Below are 20,280 nucleotides of genomic sequence, written 5' to 3' on the forward strand. Positions count from 1 at the left end.
TTCAGTCTTGTAAGCAACACCTAGGTGTATTGGGAGACAACACCATGCTCAGTTTGAGAGGACTGCCCAAAAGCTACAACATGGACTGAAATGATCACTATTCATTTACTATTCAATATTTAACAGCCATGATATTCTGTAACCTAGGGAAGCACTGTTATATTTTAAGGGTACTCAGTAATCTTAATTGTGTTGTGATTGTCAAAAGCTCAGTCTCTACTTTCACCCTTACTGTTAACAGCCCTGGGTTTCCCTTGGGCAACCAGAGTGTGGATGAAGCTGATCTCTCCTAGAACTTCGGGAAAGAGAAGACTTTTTTCTGCCTGGTTTGCTGAGAGGGTTAGGATGCCAGCTAGAACTGTGGGCGGCACTAGCCTTCCCTGTGGGAAGGGTTTGCATGAATGCAGCCAAGAGAGCCCACAGGGGGAGAGGGCATGGATCCATTCAGGCAATGGGTCTAGCTGTGCCTGGGACTCGCTCACCTGAGCCAATATATGGCATTTTTGTTTGCCTGTTTAAGCCAACTTGAGTTCAGCTTCACTTGACAGAGAACAAGTCCTGTGATGTAGTTCTGGCAACAGGGTGAATTAGGCTTATAAAAAAATCCCTTTTGCTACTGTGACACAGAAGAACTGAAGTCAGGAGCGGGTTATAATATGGACCCTTCTGTCCCACCAACTTGCTGAGTGATTTTGTTTTTTACCAAATTCCTTTTTCTTTCACAATCAGGCTCATCTATAAAATAAGCATTCTCTGAAAGAGGGAGAATAATGTTAGAGGAACATAGAAGACAGAGCAAAGGCAACAGAACAGCATGTTTGGAAAGAAGACCAGACAGCCAGTACACTGTGTATCCATAGCTGCTCTTGCCCCTACAATACAGGATGTCATTAGAGGAATATTCCAGAAGGCTAGTACCCTGCTAAAGATAACAGCAATAAAAATGGGAATGCAGAAGACAAGCGGGATTTGTATCAGGTGTTCAATCCTCTTTTAACAAGTATCAACAAGAACAAGTATTTTCAAAAATGGGAATTTCACTTGAATTGGGTGACTTTTTTATTCTGCCCTTGTGCCAGTCAGTTACAAAGTTCAGGAGGAGCAGGAACTGGAGTCAGATTCTTTTCTGATATATGACCTAAGGGATCCAGATTTCATTTAAATTGTAAAACTCTAAGTTAATAAAATACACTTTGGTATATTAGAAACTGAGCAGGAACAATAAAATTAATGGGAATTAATTTGAAGTTTTCTTATTAAACTGTTGTAGGTATGTTAAGGCAGAGACCAGATGGCACTATTCATCCTAACCCCTGGCATGGAAGTTCTCAGTCCTTGAGTGGGTGCTGGGGGAACCAAAAGTCAGTGACCTCTTCTGAAATGCTCCCATTAGAAGTGTGAACTCTCCAGCTCAAACACGTGTAGATTAATGTGGTCCCTGGCAGAGATGACACACACATTCACAAAGTCTTCACGTTTTGAAAAGTTGGAACTGTGCACCTCCCCCCACTTCAATAGGCAAGAGAAAATGTAAAGGGAATTAACAGAAAAGTAAGTGCAAACAATTACAACCTGTGAAATCAGAATTTTCATGCTTTAAAATGAAAACCATGAGATAACAGTTTTCTACCTTAAATATCTGTCAGATATTGAAAAGCTGATTAAGAACAATAGGTAAATAGGCACTCACAATCTTTATAGCTTGTTTAGAGAGCAATTTGGCAACATCTAGCAAAATCTTTAATTACAGTCTTGTACTTTACTAGTGTTTACAACAGTGAGTCTCCAGCTAACACGCAAATTGCTCAGGAAAAATGTATATGCACATACAGATATGTGAGTGTATAAACATACACTCACACCCAGGGGAGGGAGAAAGTCAGTGAGGCAAACTGAAAACAACTGGTGAATGTGGATGAAGTGTATGGGTTCTTCTTTACTGGTTTTGCAACTTTTCCATAAATTTGAAATCATATAAAAAAAATACAAAAAAAAATCAAGTTTAAAACTTCAAAGCAAGTGAGGTAGAGTCAGAGTCTTAAAATAGAGAGCTCTCCACAACATGATGTTAAATGAAAGAGGCAAATACCAGAACTTATAGGATTCCATACCAAAGGATGTGAATATGGAGAAGGTCTGAAATGACACATGTCAAACTATTAATGTTCCCTCTGAAGTAAATGGTATTCTGAGGGGAGGAGGTAATGGTAAACTGTCCTCTTTTGCTCAACGTACTTCTAGTAACTTGTGTAAGAATTCATAATATCTATGTATGACTCAGGTTTAAGGCAGGAGGTTATTAACATTTCTGCTGTTGCAGTGTCAATGAAATGTACTCATTTATGTGGAAAACATGCCCAATGTCTACTGCTAAGGTTCTCACTTCGTGGATGCACCCAGACACAGGGCCCTGTGCAGGCAGATGGGAATAACAGACACAGTGCTCTGTCACGATGCCTGAGGCCTTTACTAGGATCCTTATTAAGGGCAGGCCCTGGGATACTAATCCAGTAAGTGTCCAGGCCCAAATGCCAAAGTGCCCCCTGCTGAGTAATACAGACACTGAATCACCACTAGGAGGTATGTATGATATAGTCACACAATAAATAGCCACAAATCAATTTAGAAGAATGAAGAAGGGCTATTTGCATGGATATGAAAATATATCTAAGATGTATCAAAATTAAAAATAAAACCCTAAGTTGTAGATCCATATGTCAGGTATGAGCCCATTGATGTATTAAAAGATGTGCATGTTTATATAATTTCTGGAAGGAAAAAACTGTTAACAGCAGTTATCTCTGGAGAGTAGGAGCAGGAGGTGGGGTTTTCTACTTTTCTTTTTTTCTTTGAAACATTTTAATTATTTTATAATGTTTTTCTGTCATTTAAAATTTCTAATTAGAAATATTTATTGAAAGAGTAACAAAAGTCTAAAGACAATTTCAAATCAAGATATATAAGGCTAATAAGCAACCTCACGAGAGAACAGGAATCTATACAGAATCTAAAATATATCATAAACAGAAGAAATTAGTTGTGTATTTTTATTTCCCATCTTCCTCCATAAAAACCAAACTTAAAAGAAAGCACGGTACAGGGAAGGTAGTTGTGGAACTTTGGCGAGCACCAAAGCCACCTGGAGGGCTCGGGAAACAGACTGCTGGACCCAGCCGAGATTCTAGTTCGGGAGGTGTGCTGGGGGTTCAGGGATGAGCATTTCTAACAGGTCACCCAGATGCTGGGCACCACACTTTGAGAATCACTGGTATAGGAAAACATAAGAAAGTGGAAATGAGGAGCAAACACTAAACAGTCACAAGGGCTCTGAAGTATGTTTGCTGGGTCACCCTTGCCCCAAGTCCTAACTGTCCTTGAACATACCATAAAACCCTGCAAGTGCAGGGGGAGGGGAAGTCTCCCCAGCAGCACAGACGCTGGGCAGGTGGGTCTCGGCTGCTCTTGCTGGGATGTGTGCTGGTCCAGAGCTGGCTGGGTTGATCCCTGAAACTTCTTAGTCCAGTTGAACTTGGCATATTCAATTCATTTTTACGTAAGATAGGAGACAGGATTACAAAAGGTGAGCTGATGTCTATGTCTAATGTCCTGGAAAGGCTCTATGTGAAAACAGCGGTCAAATTAGGTGTAAATGAGAAAATGGGAAAAATGAAAAAATTCCAGGACTGTGCACTCAGATTTGTAAGTCCCAAAGTGTCTGCCCCATTTCAATGAAATCCAAATTGGCAATAGTAGATGACGTGTCTGGATGTACTTCACACAACACCGAACTCTGATCAATCAACCGATCTCCAAAGTCAGACCCTTTCCATGGGTCCATGGAAAGGGCCTGACTCACCAGACAACTGGCAAACGAAAGTACCCGTTCATTGAAAGGCCTTGGCTCTGTGTCGATCGCAAATGGTTGCACATTTTTAATGTTTAGCCTTTGCTTTCTGAGTAGACATGTCCTATTGAGGCCCTGCTGAGCGGTTTTCTGCCACTGGTCTCCTGATTTCTTCCCTTTCTCTGAGTTAAATTCCAATCTCAGCACAGAAATTGCAAATGGCCCTGGGGGAGCGGGGGCCTCTTCCAAGGGTGGAGCTATTGATTTGTTACAACATCTTCCCTGATAATGACAGAGAAGGGAGATAGATCATCAGGCTTCATATTCTTATTGAGAGGAACTTACACTCCAGCTCCTTGGAAGAAGCCATATTTTCCTGAACAACTGCTCCTGGGAGCCTCCTTCAATAGAAATGCTCACAGAATAAAAGACTTGAGGCATGTTAAGGTATTTCCCCACTTTCCTCCTGAATCTGTTGGCTCCGACTTCATATCCATCAACTCTACGCAATTACACTGATCAGGTTTAGACGTCGTTTTTTAAAATGCGTGCTAACAGTATTTTCTCAAATGTACAATGATGATCAGTTATACATTTGAATTCACAAAAGAACAAAGTAACAATAATCCAGTTTATAAAAGCAATTGCTTCTTTTGTAGGATTAATTCGTTAGGCAATTAAAAGACCAAGAAAATACTATCATTAACAAAGAGTAGAAAGAAGGCAGCCACATCACCTAAATTTAAGATTTTTTTCATATTTCTGAGTGAAGCAATATAGTCATCTTTTAAACCTGTTTCACACTTAAAAGTTACAAGCCACATATACATATGGCTATTTTGTAAAAGTAATTGTGTGCGTTAAAATTCTCCAGAAACATTTACTCTTTTGGTTAACAGATATTTAAATATCTGTTGTGTTTGGTGGCAAAAAATATCCCTCATACACACACGATTAATGTTTTGAATAAGAGATGATTCATTCCCCAGTGACTCCATGAATATCTGCTTCCATTAGTTTTAAAAAAAACAAATCAGTGGGGCGCCTGGGTGGCGCAGTCGGTTAAGCGTCCGACTTCAGCCAGGTCACGATCTCGCGGTCTGTGAGTTCGAGCCCCGCGTCGGGCTCTGGGCTGATGGCTCAGAGCCTGGAGCCTGTTTCCGATTCTGTGTCTCCCTCTCTCTCTGCCCCTCCCCGTTCATGCTCTGTCTCTCTCTGTCCCAAAAAAATAAATAAACGTTGAAAAAAAAATTAAAAACAAACAAACAAACAAACAAAAAAAACCAAATCAGTTTTCTCATGTAGCTCTAAAATTAATGTGGAAAGTAAAAACAAACAACGACTTTAAGAGATTATGAGTGTAGACCAGCAAGCTGATGCGGCTTCAGTACTGCTCTCTCAGGAAAGAAACGCCCCAGGGGCGAGTAAGAGGTTTTCTGGGATGTTTCTGTGCTTCTGGCCTCTGTACCCTGTCATTTCAGTAGCATGTCTTCCCTCACATCTAGTGTGATCTGGCGACAGGGCTACCAGGAACTCACTATACCATCTTTGTCTTCCATGAGTACCCCTTCTACTGGACTCGTTCCCTGACAAACACCGGCAGCATGTGCTACGAAAAGGCACTGCTCAGGACACGGCAGGATTCAGCCCTGGCAAAACCAGATCCCTTCTTGGAGCCTACTCGCCAGAGGAGGGAACAAAAGCATCTTTCTGCAAAGGAGAAGGGTGAAGAGAAGCAGAGGCACTCATCCACCCGAGCACCTGTCTGTAGGTGGCCATGCTGTCTAGGACATCACTTGCTTTTTGCCATCATGCTTCGCTCAGAAAGGACACTCCAACAGTAGGCTGTGGAGGGAGGAGGAGATGGTTCTTTTCCCTTTTAATCTTCAAGCCTGATTTAGATCATGGCCATTGGGGATGTCATTTACCACTGTTCTAAAAACATTCCCGAGCGGCTTCTATTCTTTCTCTGGTCTAAGTGTTCTCAACAGTATATAGGACTCAGGGTCAGGAGAGAAAGGAGGTCATGAGGGCCTTGGAAATACAGTGTTACTCCCGTCCCAATCAACCTGCCTACCTTCACAGAACAAGATAAAATAATTTGAGATTTTATGCTTACATATCCGTGGTGGTTTTAACCAAAGCCACCTTTATGGACATTTAAAAATTTTTTGACATGGGAACAGTAATAAAAAAGGAAGTCACTAATTCCTTATTTAAACTGAACCCAATATCCTCGTTTTATACAAAACTGAAGGCTTTGCTGAGGGGAGCCAAGCTTGCGTAACTGTGGTAAAAACAGAACGTGGAAACTTAAAGGGTCAAAAAGTTTTGAAAATCACGCCCCATCACCCATAAGAATGAATGTACACACAACTTTTGTGGATAAAGGGGAACCACAGATCTTCTAAAGTCTTTTGTATCCCTTTACTTTCCAAAAATACTGCCCTAGGACTGTGACTTCCTAGAGCAAGACTTAGCAAACTTTTTCTGTAAAGAGCCAGACTGCCAATTTTTTCAGCTTTGCAGGCCATACAGTCTCTGTCATAATGCTTCAACTCTGTCCTTGACCATAAGTGCCACAGACCATAAGTGAATGAATGAAATGTGGCTGTGTTCCAATAAAACTTTATTTATGGACACAAAAATTTTGATTTCTTATGTTTTCACATGGCATTAAATATTATTCCTCTTGATTTTCCCAAACATTAGAAAGTGTAAAAACCATTCTTAGCTTGCAGGCCACATGGAAAAGGCAAGTGGGCTGGTTGCCAAGCCCTGCCCTTATCTGCTAGATAAGAGCCCAGCAGGGTGCTTGGCCCTGAGTAATCAATAGAGAAGTCTATGTTCCCGGTCTAGTGGAGGCAGCAAGAAATGGTGAGAACACAGGAGTAGGAATTAAGAAACATGTTCTGATTCTATCTCTGCCTTCAGTTCTCTCTGAACATCACAATCTCCTTGGACTCAGCTCCCCTCTCTGTGACAAGCAGCATGCAATCAGATGGCTGATAAAGTCTCTTCTGCCTCTGAACCTCTACGATCCTTCATTTACAACAACGTAAAAGAAAACCGGGTCTATGAGCAGGCCAACAGTTCAGGAAGTCAGCTCGGTAAATAAGCTCATATAAGTTCCAGGCGAGGGCAAAACTCCTGGAGCAAGGAAGAAAAGCAGCATTTGGGTAAAGTGTGTTATCTGAAAGACACTAGCAAGATGGCAGTTTACTGCCCCAAGGGAACCCCTGGATTTCGGTTTCCTCATTGCTACACAAACGTCTAAGCCAAAACTTTTTGATGCACCACAGCAAGATGGTTAGAGTGGCATCTCAGGTGAGCATTTCTCTTTGGAGGGAAATAAGCTTCCCTCTCGCTTTCTTTCATTCTACTAAGGGTGAGTTGGGGGAGACAGGCAGATAGACATGATCACAGTTCTGCTACACAGAGGGCGCGGGCAGCATAGGAGACCAGAGGACACAAAAGCAGGTGGGCCCTGCATCAGAGGCATAGTGGGAGGTCCTGGGGTGACTGAGGAGCAGGGGAGGCATGATGTTCCTGGCAGAGGACAGCAGGAGTGCCGACATGGAGAGAGGGAGCTGAGAGGGCAGTGCAGGCCAAGCAGAGACTCAGGAGCACGCTTGCGAACTACAGCAACGGTGGTACGGTCAGACTGGTGGCGGGGATGCTCCTCCCATCCAAGAATTATAGAAAATGGATGGGAACTGTCAAAAGGCAGGAAGCAGGGAGACCTGTGAGAAAGCTACGGCAGGTAAGAAGTAACCAGGGCCCCAAGTAAGGGAAAGCTAGTGGGGCTTACAGTAGAGAAACCCGTAACAGAATTCTATAATGATGGGTGGCTAGATGAGGCATGGGGGAAGCAAAGGGGATGGAAGCTGTCGGTGATAATCCCACCTGCACCGTCTGAGAAGCTGGGGAGGCCATGGTTCAACCAACTAAGCTGCAGAATCCAAGAGCAGGAGTGGAAACAAAACAGGAGATACCACCCCAATTGAACAGACTCCTATTCTGTAAAAGGGGCAGTGGGATCCGAACAGTTGACCATTACAGAGAACAAAAGCCCAAATCCCGAAGGTACATTGTACTTCCACTGAAAGAAATTACTGGTTATGTAGATGGGTTAGCAAAATAAGGATCGTGACTTCTAATCTAAGGATCATGACCCAATACAGGTCACACTCAGAAAATTCAGACGGACCCTGAACATGAGACTCAGTGTCTGAGATGCATAAATGTTCACAAACAAACTTGTTATAAAGGAAAACTACCGAGCATAACTGATTTAGAGCAAGACGCCTTTTAAATGGTGGTACGGTTTGTGGATGCACACTGAACACATAGCGAGAGCCGACTGAAAACATAAATGCTAAAGGCTTCAAGTGAGGAAAGAGGCTGTGGCACCTCTCACAGTTCCAGGCCATGTCTGTTAGAAACAGACTGCAGGTTCCCCAGATTTTCATCGGCCTGCTCTCCGGACCAGGACCAGCATGTATGGAAGGAGCACCTACACACCTTGAAAAAGTCACCAGCATGCTGAGTAACAGCCCGTGGCCATCGACAGGGACGCTGCCCACTGAGCAGCTCACCTGGACACTCACCTTTTCCGTTAACAGCTAATCCCGTGGCCATGGCCGCAGTCACAGGGCCAGACACCTGAGGCACTAATGGATGTATTCGTGGCCTGCTCCCCATTCTAGCTCGCTCTGCACCAGGGCCCAGTAAAGCTCCGACTGGCTTTTCGGCGGCCACTTCTGGTGCTACTGTGTCCTCCTGACCCTGTTCGACGGGGTCCAGTTTCTCAGGGCTCTCATTCTGAAAGCCGTCCACTGCGGTCCTGCTCTTAATGGGGCTCTTAGGCACAAGTATCTTTATACCTGATTTTGCCAGGTCCATATTCTTCCGGTTTGAGAGAGATGGAGCTGTGTTTCTCCTGAACTTCTGGCTGGCAGCAAACAGCTGACTGTTTTTGGACTCGTGGTCTTTGCCAATCACTAGTGACTTAGGAGAGGTCTTGGAAAAGTTGCTGTTGGTGGATCTGGAGATCTGTTTCCTGGCATTGTTTGGAGAGGTCCTGTTTGTTCTGGGTAGTGTGCTTTCTTTCTGCTTTTCAGTGTGGCGTCTGTTAAAATCGTGGATGTACTCCTCACAGTTCACAAGGTGCTGCTCTGGTTCCCAGGTGTCATCCTCACTGTCATAGCCTTTCCACCGAACCAGGTATTCTGTCTTCCCTTTTTTATTTTTCCTTTTGTCAACAATCCTTTCAACCTGTTTGTCAACAGAAAAGAAAGAAGGGTAAACATACCATCTGAAAAAAAGCACAGAGTTAATAAGGAAGCATCAAAAACAATAAAAAACACAACGGATAAGGAAAACAACCTTCTCTTCCCCATGCTGAACCATCTGAAAATCAGGAACAGAACATTTGGGATTTTAGCAGTTTTGCTAAAATCAAGTCAGACAAAATGCTAAAACTTTATGCCCAGAATATATGGAGGTACATTAGGTAGCTTATTTTTCTGTGATTCAAAGGGGGCTCTTTTAAAAATTTTTACATGAAACCTGGACCACCTGAGTTGGTTTTCAGTTACAACTGGCACAGGATTTGTCACCTACAGCCTTCTGCCTGGTCATCCTTAGGGTACCGATGGCAGACACTCATACACTAGCTTGGCTGTGCTAAATGCAGGTAGCTACCAAGGGCCCAGGGCTGAAGAAACACAGTCAGCATTGGAAGCAGCATTAGAAGCACTTGGTTAAAACTGAAAAAAAAGGTCAACAGACAATGTGATGCTCTATCGGTAACAAAACGGTCTGGAACAGTCAGTTATTTACTTTCAAATTTTGGTTTGAACGAATTTTATGCTAACAGCTTCAAAGGAAAATGCTGTTAATCCTGGATTTTGATGGTCAATACATCTCATATCTTTTTTTCTTTTATTTATATTTTTTATTTTTGAGGGGGGGGGGTTGGTAGCACACAAGCATGAATGAAGGAGAGGGAGATACAGAATCTTAAGCAGGCTCCACACTCAGCATGGAGCCCAATGTGGGGCTCGATCTCATGACCCTGGGATCATGACCTGAGCCGAAATTGAGTTGGACGCTCAACCGACCAAGCCACTCAGCACCCCAATATATCCATATCTAGCGTATGAATTCACACAAATTTATGAATCTGCATTAAAGACAGTTATTATTATTGTAACCAATTCTACTACCTTAACATTCTTTATTTTAATTTAATTAATTTTGTTTTGATTTGTTTTAGAAAGACAGCATGTGTGAGCAAGTGGGGAAGGGGTAGAGGGAGTTAGAGAGAATTTTAAGCAGGCTCCACTCAGCATGGACCTCACTGTGGGGCTTGATTTCACAACCCTGGTATCATGACTTGAGCTGAACGCTCAAGTGACTGAGCCATCCAGGTGCCTCAGTACCTTAACATTCTTAAGTATAAATGGGTGATCTTCTATGACTTGCATAAATGAATATATTTGACATAACATCTCCCATGTTATTGAGGAAACACTGAGAATCTGTTGTAACCTCTCTGGTCAGCATAAAAACCATCAGCCTGCTTCCCCAGGGGCAGCACGCATCTTTGTACCTTGTAGGGAGAGGCTACAGCCATAGAGCAGCTCTTTAATTAAGGATGCAAAGTCTAAGCCCATCAATTACCAAGAACATCAATAAATTTCTGGCAAAGTTACAGGTCAGGTCAGATGACACAAAGGTATATCTAGTTCTCCAACATTCCAAAATAACAGAGGCTAATTTAGAGTACCACTATAGACACTTTTGGAGAATGGGAGAGTACCTTACCCATCATTTCCCCTACTCTTAAACTCCCCGCCCCCCCAAAGAACTCTCCAATGTCTACCTGGGATATAGGGGATTAAAGCACCTAACTACAGAAAAGCCTAACATTAAATACATATTATTGCTTCTGTGCAAAAAGGATTAAGGGTAAAGAAAGGACTTGTTTCAGCAGGTGGCAGATTTCATGCCTAACAAATCTCCACAGAGATAACTAATCATCTCTGTAGATTATTAACTAATAACTGATGTCCGATCTGCATATGTAAGTTCACACAGTCCACAAGATAGCATGGAAAGCTTTTAAAGTAATTCTCTTCCTGCTCCTCTGCTTGCCAAAAGTTATGTATAAAGGCTTAAGTACTTCCATATAAGTAAAAGACACATTTCTGGAAAATTCTACACAAATCAATTTCACAGCAGAAATAGCTTAAAAGTTTTTAAGACAAGGGGTAAAGAGATTGTCTCTTAAGAGAAAACTACATTTTAATACTTATTTTCTTTAAGTCAATTTCTGTCCCAGAAGCATGAAGTACAGCTGACCCTTGAACAACACAGGAGTTAGGGGCACTGACCCCCCGTCTCTAAGGCAGCAAAAAATCTGCATATAATGTTTGGCTCTTCAGAAAGTTAAGTACTCATAGCCTACTGATGACTGGCAGGCTTACCAGTAACATATACTGCTGATTAACACACACTCTGTGTGTGCATTCTGCACCCTATTCTTACAATAAACCAGAGAAGAGTTAAGAAAGTTAAGAGAGTTAAGAAAAGAGAGTGTTAAGAAAGTCCTAAGAACAAGAAAATACACTATAGTTCTGTATTTATTGGGAAAAATCTGCACGCAGTTCAAAGCCATGTCGTTCAAGGGTCAAGTGTCCATTACACCAGAGCAGCCCCTTTTCCTTAAAGCTGAAGGGGGGGGGGGGTCTAGTGATGCAGGATGAGACTCCTGCCCCTCCTCTCCTTGCATCCCTAGTGTTCCCTCTCTAGGGCCGCAATCGAGCCTGTGCTTGCCAGTCCCCCACTGGCCTGCCCCCCTCCCAGTGGCTGCGGTGCTGAACGTGCTGTTTCAAGTATACTCAGTGGCCGGACTTTGTTTAGACACTGAAGGGAGGCATTAAGAGGCGGCACGTCAGACTGGGGGATGGCAAACTTCAGGCCCACACAGACCATATGGGCTCCCAACCACTGAACTCTGCTGCCGCAGCACAAAAACAGCCACAAGCAGCATGTAAATGAGGAGACATTAAAAACAAAACAATTCTATTTACGGACACTAAAGTTAGAATTTTGTAATTTTCATGTGTCATGAAATATTAAACTTTTGGTTTTTTTCAACTATTGATACATGTAAAAATGATTCTTCAAGTTAACCTGCCAAGTCATAGTTTGCTGATCCTTATGTTAGACTGTGAGAAAGCCACAGGACATAGGACATTCAGGTTGCAGACTTGCAGTCCTACTAATTCTCACGGGGGAACATGGTTTGCAAACTGACAAGACGTGTGGGTGACAACGGGCCGGCAACCATGCCTTTTAAGTGGCAGGTCTAGAAGCGTCACTCTGGGCACTAGACTCAGGAGAGGGAGGTTTGGGCCAGTGACCACCACAGTCTTCTAATACCAATCTCACACTAAACTGAGTACGTGACACCTTCTCCTCTTCATTCAGGGACAGATGTCCTTCTTCCCCCTTTGAAAGGTAAAGTCCTACGGATTCCTAATCTGAGTGGCTAAAATAGTCTCCCACAAAAAGGCATTGCCTGGATCTGAAAAAAACTTACTGTAATATTAAGCCTAAGATAATTTCCAGAGTGCTTGTATGGTGGCGAGGGAGGAAAACCTTGATCACAAGAGAAACACATAAATAAATCTTCCTTCAGATTTTCAGTCCCTTCTGTGTGAGTCCTTCCCCTCCCTGCAAACATAACTGTTTCTGAAAACTATTATCAATGAACAGTGTTTCTCACAGTATATGCTCAAGTATCCACTTCTAGTTACAGAATTTCAGTGCAAAGAATTTTATGTAAAACAAACATTACATCAGTATAGAAGTTCTATTACAGATTCTTAAAAACCAAGACAAAATGAAGAAAGGCATGAAAATCGCATCCAAATTACTTAGATTGTTTTGCTATGTTACCCACAATCACATGTGCAGCAAAATTCTGGCAAATCCAAATCACAATAGCCTTCTTTGACTACCTGTGTCATAGTAAACCCACCAAAGTTCTTTTCGTTAGGATTTCCTTCTCAAACTCAACCTAAAAAGCCAAGATGTGACACAAGTAGAGCAAGGCTTTCCTTAACATTACAATGTCCCCTGATGGTTTGCAGAGCAGTGAAATTAACCAAAAAGGATCATTCCAAACACTGAACACACTTCACCTACCTCAGAGCACATCCTGATAGCTGTGGCTCCAGGAATGAGCTGAAATGTGCTACCAGGTTGCAGAAGCCAGAAAAGGATGGACAAAAGGTTCACCAACACAGGAAACAAAAACCCACAAAGAAGTCCAAACTGGTTAAAGAGCTCAGGAAGAGTAGGAAGAAAGGGTAACTGCTGCTGTTACATTTAAATGCCAAACGGCCTAGAAAATGTATCAGGGCAAGGCATGCAAATATATCAGCTTACAAGAAAAGACCTAAGTTGCAAAACAATCACAGTAGGAAAAATTTGGCACATTGTATCATCATCGACAACCCTGTCAGCAAGATGCTGTTGCTTGCTGATACTTGCTGTGATTCCTCCCAGAACAGTGGAACAGGCTGCCAGGATAACTCTGACACCACAAGAGATGCTGAGAGCTTTTCTCAGGCTTGGGTCTTACACCAAAGGCTGGGAAATTCGAAACAACAGCATCACTATGGAAAAAATGAATAAACAAAACCCCTGCTTTTATCAAAGAGTTCTAGTGGGCCTTTGAAAAGCAACGGCTTTTTATTTTTTCTTCTCTTCACATTTTTATTTAAATTTAAGTTCTAGTTAGCTGACATACAGTGCAATATTAGCAACAGCTCTTTATTTTTTTATTTAAAAAAAATTTTTTTTTCAATGTTTATTTATTTTTGGGACAGAGAGAGACAGAGCATGAACGGGGGAGGGGCAGAGAGAGAGGGAGACACAGAATCGGAAACAGGCTCCAGGCTCTGAGCCATCAGCCCAGAGCCCGATGCGGGGCTCGAACTCCCGGACCGCGAGATCGTGACCTGGCTGAAGTCGGACGCTTAACCGACTGCGCCACCCAGGCGCCCCAGCAACAGCTCTTTAAATGAGGGAGAGGAGTGTGTCACCAGCCATTTGAAAAATTGTGTTTACTATTAAGAATAGGAAAAGTTGCCTGAGTTACTAAGAACATTTGCTAACTATTAAAAACACAGGCAGACAGTTCCACTGCCAGAAATAAAGGAATAATATAAACATAAATATTTGAAAAACACTGTAAAGAAACCAAAAGCCGGTAGAAACTGAGGGGATGGGACCCTTCAAACAAGAGAAGCCAAGGGCTTCTGCACTCCCCAGGCGGCTGGCAGGACTCAGGCAGAAAGTGCAGTCTTCCAGGCTTTGACGTCAGAGGGCAGAGTCAGGGATTGACACAGAGATCACAGACAGGAGGGCCCCACAGAAGGGGGAGCCCCCCAAACAACTTTATAACTCCCCTCAAATCCCAGGCGTGCTCCTGGACTACCATACCAGGCTCGTGGAGAGCAACAATTGGTGTGTTGGAGGCGCTGGGTTTGGGGATTCACTGGGAGAACTCCCAGGACTCAGCGTGCAGTCTCTCTCACGGCTCTGGCTTAATACAGCGGGAGGACACTAAGCACAATGAGCAAAGGGAAAAGTGTGTGCAGGCAAGTCTGAGAGAAACCAAACACGAGCCTGCAAGGTCCTCTCCCAGGGGACTCTGACAGGATAAGCTCCGTTCCTCCAGCCACAAGATGTCATAGCACATGCAAAATGCTGTCTACCAGAGAAGCTCATTAAGGACTTCCTGCCTGGGATTTTTTATTGGGGGCTGGCCACAGAGGCATCCTCTGCCTAGCATGTATCAAAACTCCAGATTCTTGAAGGAAAGCAGTGTTCAGGATAAACCATACCAATGAACACCATAGTCAAACCTAAACGAACCAAGATAAGGACACCACCAGCCAGCCAGTGAGTAGAGGACAGGAGACATTACAGACAGGACCACAACAATGGGGGCCAGTAGGCAAAGCACTGAAGGGAAAATCCTGTTAACTTAGAATTCTAGATCTAAAAAAATATGCTTCAAAAGCAAACGTAGAGTTCCCTTTCTGGGATAGCAGAATAAATACGGAGCTCTGGAAACACCCTCTCCAACCAAACAAGCAAAGCTCGTGAACACTACTATAAAAAAAGAAAAAAGAAAGAAAAAAAATCACAAAATCCTAAAGTCTCTGGAAATTGTCCTAAAGCCATGGAGCAAATGGAGGAACACTTATTCAACTAAATCTACTAACTAATAAGAACAGAGAAAGTTTATGACATGTGAGCCATGACCCACCTCCTTCCCCATCTACCTTCCAGTTCAGTGTGACAGGAGCTCACTGGGAGCTCTGGGAGACCAAGAATACAGGCTCTCTCTCCCTCTTAGCTCCCAGTCAAGGCTTATCATGTCACTAGGATAGACAGGCCACCAGCATTTCTCCTCTCCCGAAGGAGAAGGGGTAAAGACCCCTGATGAGTATGACTGAGTATGACTGACAGGTCAGGGACTCATTTCCTCTACCTTACCCCCTATTCATAAGGAGGCTCTACCCCAGGAGTAACAGGGCAAAACTACTGGGGACTTTGACCAATTTTGCCCCAAGTCACTCTGAGGGGAGAGGCTCTATATTGGGAGAAGCAAGCTGAGAAGACCAGCGGCTACCACTCTACCCAGTAGCCAGACACGTGGTTCAGAGATTGCCCTGAGGGGAGAGGTGATCCATAGGAGAGCTGTTCCCCAAAACAACTGACTTTGTTTGAAACAGAGTATGGGTACATTTGAACCCAAGGATGCTCTTGAAAATGATAATGCAAAGCAACAAGCTAAACTGTAACTCCCCTAGTCACCAGAGAAATCCAGCTAAGAGCCCTCCCAGGATAAGAACAAATGTCAAAGACTGGCCTCAAAAACTATACCTGCCGGGGGCGCCTGGGTGGCTTGGTCGGTTAAGCGTCCGACTTCGGCTCAGGTCATGATCTCACGGTCCGTGAGTTCAAGCCCCGCGTCGGGCTCTGTGCTGACAGCTCAGAGCCTGGAGCCTGTTTCAGATTCTGTGTCTCCCTCTCTCTCTGCCCCTCCCCCACTCATGCTCTGTCTCTTTCCTTCAAAAATAAATAGACATTAAAGAAATTAAACAACAACAACAACAAAGTTAGACTCACACTTCTGGATGTCAAAACTTATTACAAATTTATAATAATCAAAATAGTGTGAAACTTGCATACAGACAGACATCGAGACCAGTGGAACAGAAAAGAACCAGAAATGAACTCTTACATATAGGATTAAATGGTTTCCTACAAGGATGCCAAGACTATTCAATGAAGGGAAAGAACTTTGTGGATCTTCAACAAATAATGCTGGGTAACTAGATATCCACATGCAAAAGATCAAGTTGGACTCCTATCTCACATCATATAAAAAATTTAATTCAAATGGATCAAAGATCTATATAGGAGTTACAATTATTAAACTCTTAGAATAAGAGTTTACTTGGTGTAAGGAAATGTAGATTTACATTGGTGTAAATCATTGTGCTCCTAGATTAGGCAATGGTTTCTGAGGACACTAAAGGCAAAAGAAATGAAAGAATAAACTGGACATGAAAATGAAAAACTTGTGTATTTCAAAGGACACCACCAAGTAAGTAAAAAGACAACCCACAGAATGGGAGAAAAGTTTTGCAAACTATGCCTGGTAAGAGACTTGTATCGAGAATACAAAAGGTCTTATAGCTCAGTACAATAAAAAGATAAGCTTGTTTAACAATGGCAAAGGACCTGAATAGATATTTCTCCAAAGAAGATATACAAATGGCCAATAAGCACATGAAAAGATGTTCAACACCATTAGCCATCAGGGAAATGCGTGTCATAACCACAATAAGATACCACTTCATACCCACTAAGGGTGGCTACATAAAAAAGGTAAGTGTTATCAAGTATGTAGAGGAAATGAAACTCATATGCTGCATGTGGGAATATGAAACGTTGCAGCCATTTTGTAAAAACAATGTGTCAGATCCTACAAAAGTTAAATACAGAGTTACCACATGACCCACCAATTCCACTTTTAGGTGTCTACCCAAGAGAAAGACAACTTTTGTCCCCAAGGAAACTTGTATGTAAATGTTTATAGCATAAACAACGCAAAAGTTCATTAACTCATTAGTGGATAAACCAAATAGTATATATATATACATATGTTTATATGAGGGAATATTATTCAGGTATAAAAAGAAATAAAGTACTTATCACATACTACAATATGGATGAACCTTGAAAACATTATGTTAAGTCAAAGAAGCCAGTCACAAAAGACCGTATATGATTCCATACCTAAGAAATGTCCAGAGCAGATGACTTTATAGAGACAGAAAACAAATTGTGATTGCTTAGGACAGGAGTGGACGGCGGGGGGTGGGGTGGGGGCAACAGTGGACAGAGAAGCCACGGAGGTGGGGATAGAAGCAGGCGATAGCTAACAGACATGGGTTTCTTTCTGAAGAGATGAAAATTTCTAAAATTGACTCTGGTGATGGATGCAACACTGTATAAACAAGAAGCCACCACACTGTACAATTTAAATAGGTGAACTGTTTAGTACATGAATTAATAAACTCGTAAAAGCTGCTTAAAGAAAGGCAGACATTTTAAGATAATTTCAGAGAAACAAGAGCTGGAGGAATTTTTTGCAACAGATCTCCAATAACCAAGAAGAATTTTTACCTGAAATTTTACCTATCTGCAACCTGCCAAGTTAGCTTTTGACATTTTCATGGATGCTGGTATAACACAAGATTCATCAGAGAAGAAATAAATACATTATTAGAGCAGCAGCAATTGTCAGAATATCAGCATTTGCTTGCACCAGTTACCTGAGTCCCAATTCCTATAGGACAACATAAAGAGGGCCAGGTGACAAATGCTCATCCAGTGGGCTGCAAGACAGGAGAGAGCAATTCTCAGCTTGGGGAACCAAAATCTTTCTAACAGTCAGTTGGAATGCCTGGCCTATCTTGATCATCCCAAGCTGTAAGCAAATCTACCCTAATGTATGAAGGGAGACACTATCTTTGTCTCCAAGACTGTTTGCTATACCAACATTATTGAAAAGATCATCCAGAACAAATGCACGGTCTCTGTTCCCAAGACATAGGGAAATATAAGACACCCTAGAGAATTGTCCCCCAACAGTATCACCCTGTACATTCAGGGTGTCGTGGCTTCTGGAAAATTTTCCTGAGTATACCACTCCATCAGCTGCTGTGATCAATCTGACCATTAGAGGCCAGGACCAAATCCATTCAATTTGTCTTATACAACATTTAATTAAAGCTATTATCCACAGGACTCTAAGAATCAAAATGAGTTACCCTGCAGTCCTGTCTTTAACCATGCCTTCAGTGTCCTGGACCCAGCTAGCTGAACAAATCCCATAAACTATCAGGATCTATCTCAGAAAGCCAGATGGCTTTTTCCTTAAGTTTCTGAATTGATTTTTCCTCTTGCTCTGGGGCATTAATACAGGTATAACAGAATGCACAGTAATTGCATGAGCTCTGTCTTAGCCCACAAGGAGGAAATCCAGAGCAATTCTAGCATATACACAACTCTGGCCAGTGAGTTGAGGCTGGCTTGAATATCTCCCAGGGCCAAGGGGTTTTTACTGCTCATTTCAAAGAAAGTCAGGGACAAATTTCCTACTGCCCTTTCTATGGCTCTAATAGTAGGGCTAATGGTCTGCAGGATGTATATACAGAGTAAGCCAATTATCCCTTCAGCAACCTGCTCTGAGTAACCAATGGTAGCCTTGGGGGCCCTAGGTGGCTCAGTCAGTTGAGCATCCTTGATTTTGGCCCAGGGTTGTGGGATCAAGCCTCGTATCGGGCTCTGTGCTGAGCATGGAGCCTGCTTAAGATTCTCTCTGTCCCCTCCACCCCTCTCCCCTGCCTGTGCTCACTCTAAAATAATAATAATATTATAAAAAAGAGTAGCCTCATTTTGGACATCTCCACAGCCTTAAGAGGGCTCTACAACCTACTGGTTGCTTTTCCTTAAATACCTCAAGGTCTTCAAGGACCACTCTCAAGGGTGCAAGTCGCCAAGTTGTGGGATGGAAACATGCTTCTAGATTTCATACAAATACAGTCCCAGTGGTGTGCATGTTGGTCTGGAAAGTGCTGTTTACGATGAAAAGGGTCTCCCAAGTGGCCCTTCTATCATGGGGGCATAGGTTGAAAGTGCCTACAACATAGCTTTCCAGCTGGTTAAGCCATACAGCTTAGTTCAAATAATTGACTTGTCCTTGTTTTTGGAGGGACTGCCTAAGAGCAGTCACTCCAACTTTATCCAGTCTAGTGAACCAGCCAGGTGACATTCATCTGCCCCATGGAACCGCAGTGATGGTTATTAAGAGTGGAGGTGTTAACAGGTGTTTTGTGTAGCAGGTGCAGGACCTGGAGCCATCCTACACTGCTTCTGATGGGACTTAGTACAGTTACAAGGAATACACCAATTCATCATTGGAATGTTTTGGGCAGGGATGGCAGATCCAAAAGTTACACTTAAGTCCCTTACAAAAATTTAGGAGAACCACACCAAGGCTTTTCCATTATTAAGGAAGACTGCAGGGGTGGTTCTGAAAGACAAGGATCATTAATGTCCCTCCCTTCCCAGTACCTCCAGACATGCAAAGCGTTCTCTTCTCAGGGGCTGGCATGGTGCCTTCTCTCCACCACCACATGTTCCCATTACAGCAGCTATTTTCACCTGTTTGCCAATCATACCTTACCCACACCTAGACCTTTGCAAGGAAGGGGCAGGTGCAAGAGAAGTGAGAGCATTTTTATGCAGCTTACACAGATTCTTTACGTCTTCCATGTTGGCCAATGTGGGCCCTACTGGGAACTCAGTAAGCAGGAGGACTAAACTAAGTGGTCATTATCCTAATAATTTAGGCTCCTCCCATCAGTCCAGCAAGACCATTCAGTGGCTAGAGCAGAATGAATTTCAAATTTCCTAAGTCCCCATTGGCTGGGCTGTCACCCAGAGAAGTCTGGGGGTGCTGTTATGGGAAAAAAGATACCCAGGAATGATCAGGGCAGAGTCCAGAATTTTCAAAATAGGTGTATATAAAATGTCTCACAACTTTTGTCCTATTCACAGCCCAGGAAGCAGCTAAGAGGAAATGATCCCTTCCCAGGGAAAGCTGGGTTCAGTGACCAAACTGTTTCACTATGTGTAGACTAGGAGGTGATGAGATGAAGGAGGCAGAGTCAGAAACCTTGTTTCATGGATTTCTGAGGAGGCTACTCTAATGCTCCATGGTGCCATATGCCATCTGTGGAAGGCAGGGAGCATGGAAGGCCCACTGAATA

At 42.9% G+C, this 20,280-nt stretch overlaps 1 protein-coding gene across 4 annotated transcripts in view; it reads right to left on the minus strand.

The window, feature by feature from the left end:
• CDYL (chromodomain Y like) overlaps nucleotides 1-20,280 on the minus strand; it is a 181,156-nt gene that overhangs the window by 64,699 nt on the left and 96,177 nt on the right. For 2 of the 4 annotated variants that reach the window (XM_043590899.1, XM_043590902.1), the window contains exon 2: nucleotides 8,455-9,121. In XM_043590899.1, coding sequence (XP_043446834.1) covers nucleotides 8,455-9,121 — 667 coding nt within the window. Of the gene's footprint in view, nucleotides 1-8,454; nucleotides 9,122-13,063; nucleotides 13,176-20,280 lie in introns of those variants that run through there. The other 2 variants (XM_043590900.1, XM_043590903.1) reach the window with 2 other exon arrangements.

This window comes from Prionailurus bengalensis, chromosome B2, assembly GCF_016509475.1.
Source record: "Prionailurus bengalensis isolate Pbe53 chromosome B2, Fcat_Pben_1.1_paternal_pri, whole genome shotgun sequence".
Lineage (NCBI taxonomy): Eukaryota > Metazoa > Chordata > Mammalia > Carnivora > Felidae > Prionailurus > Prionailurus bengalensis.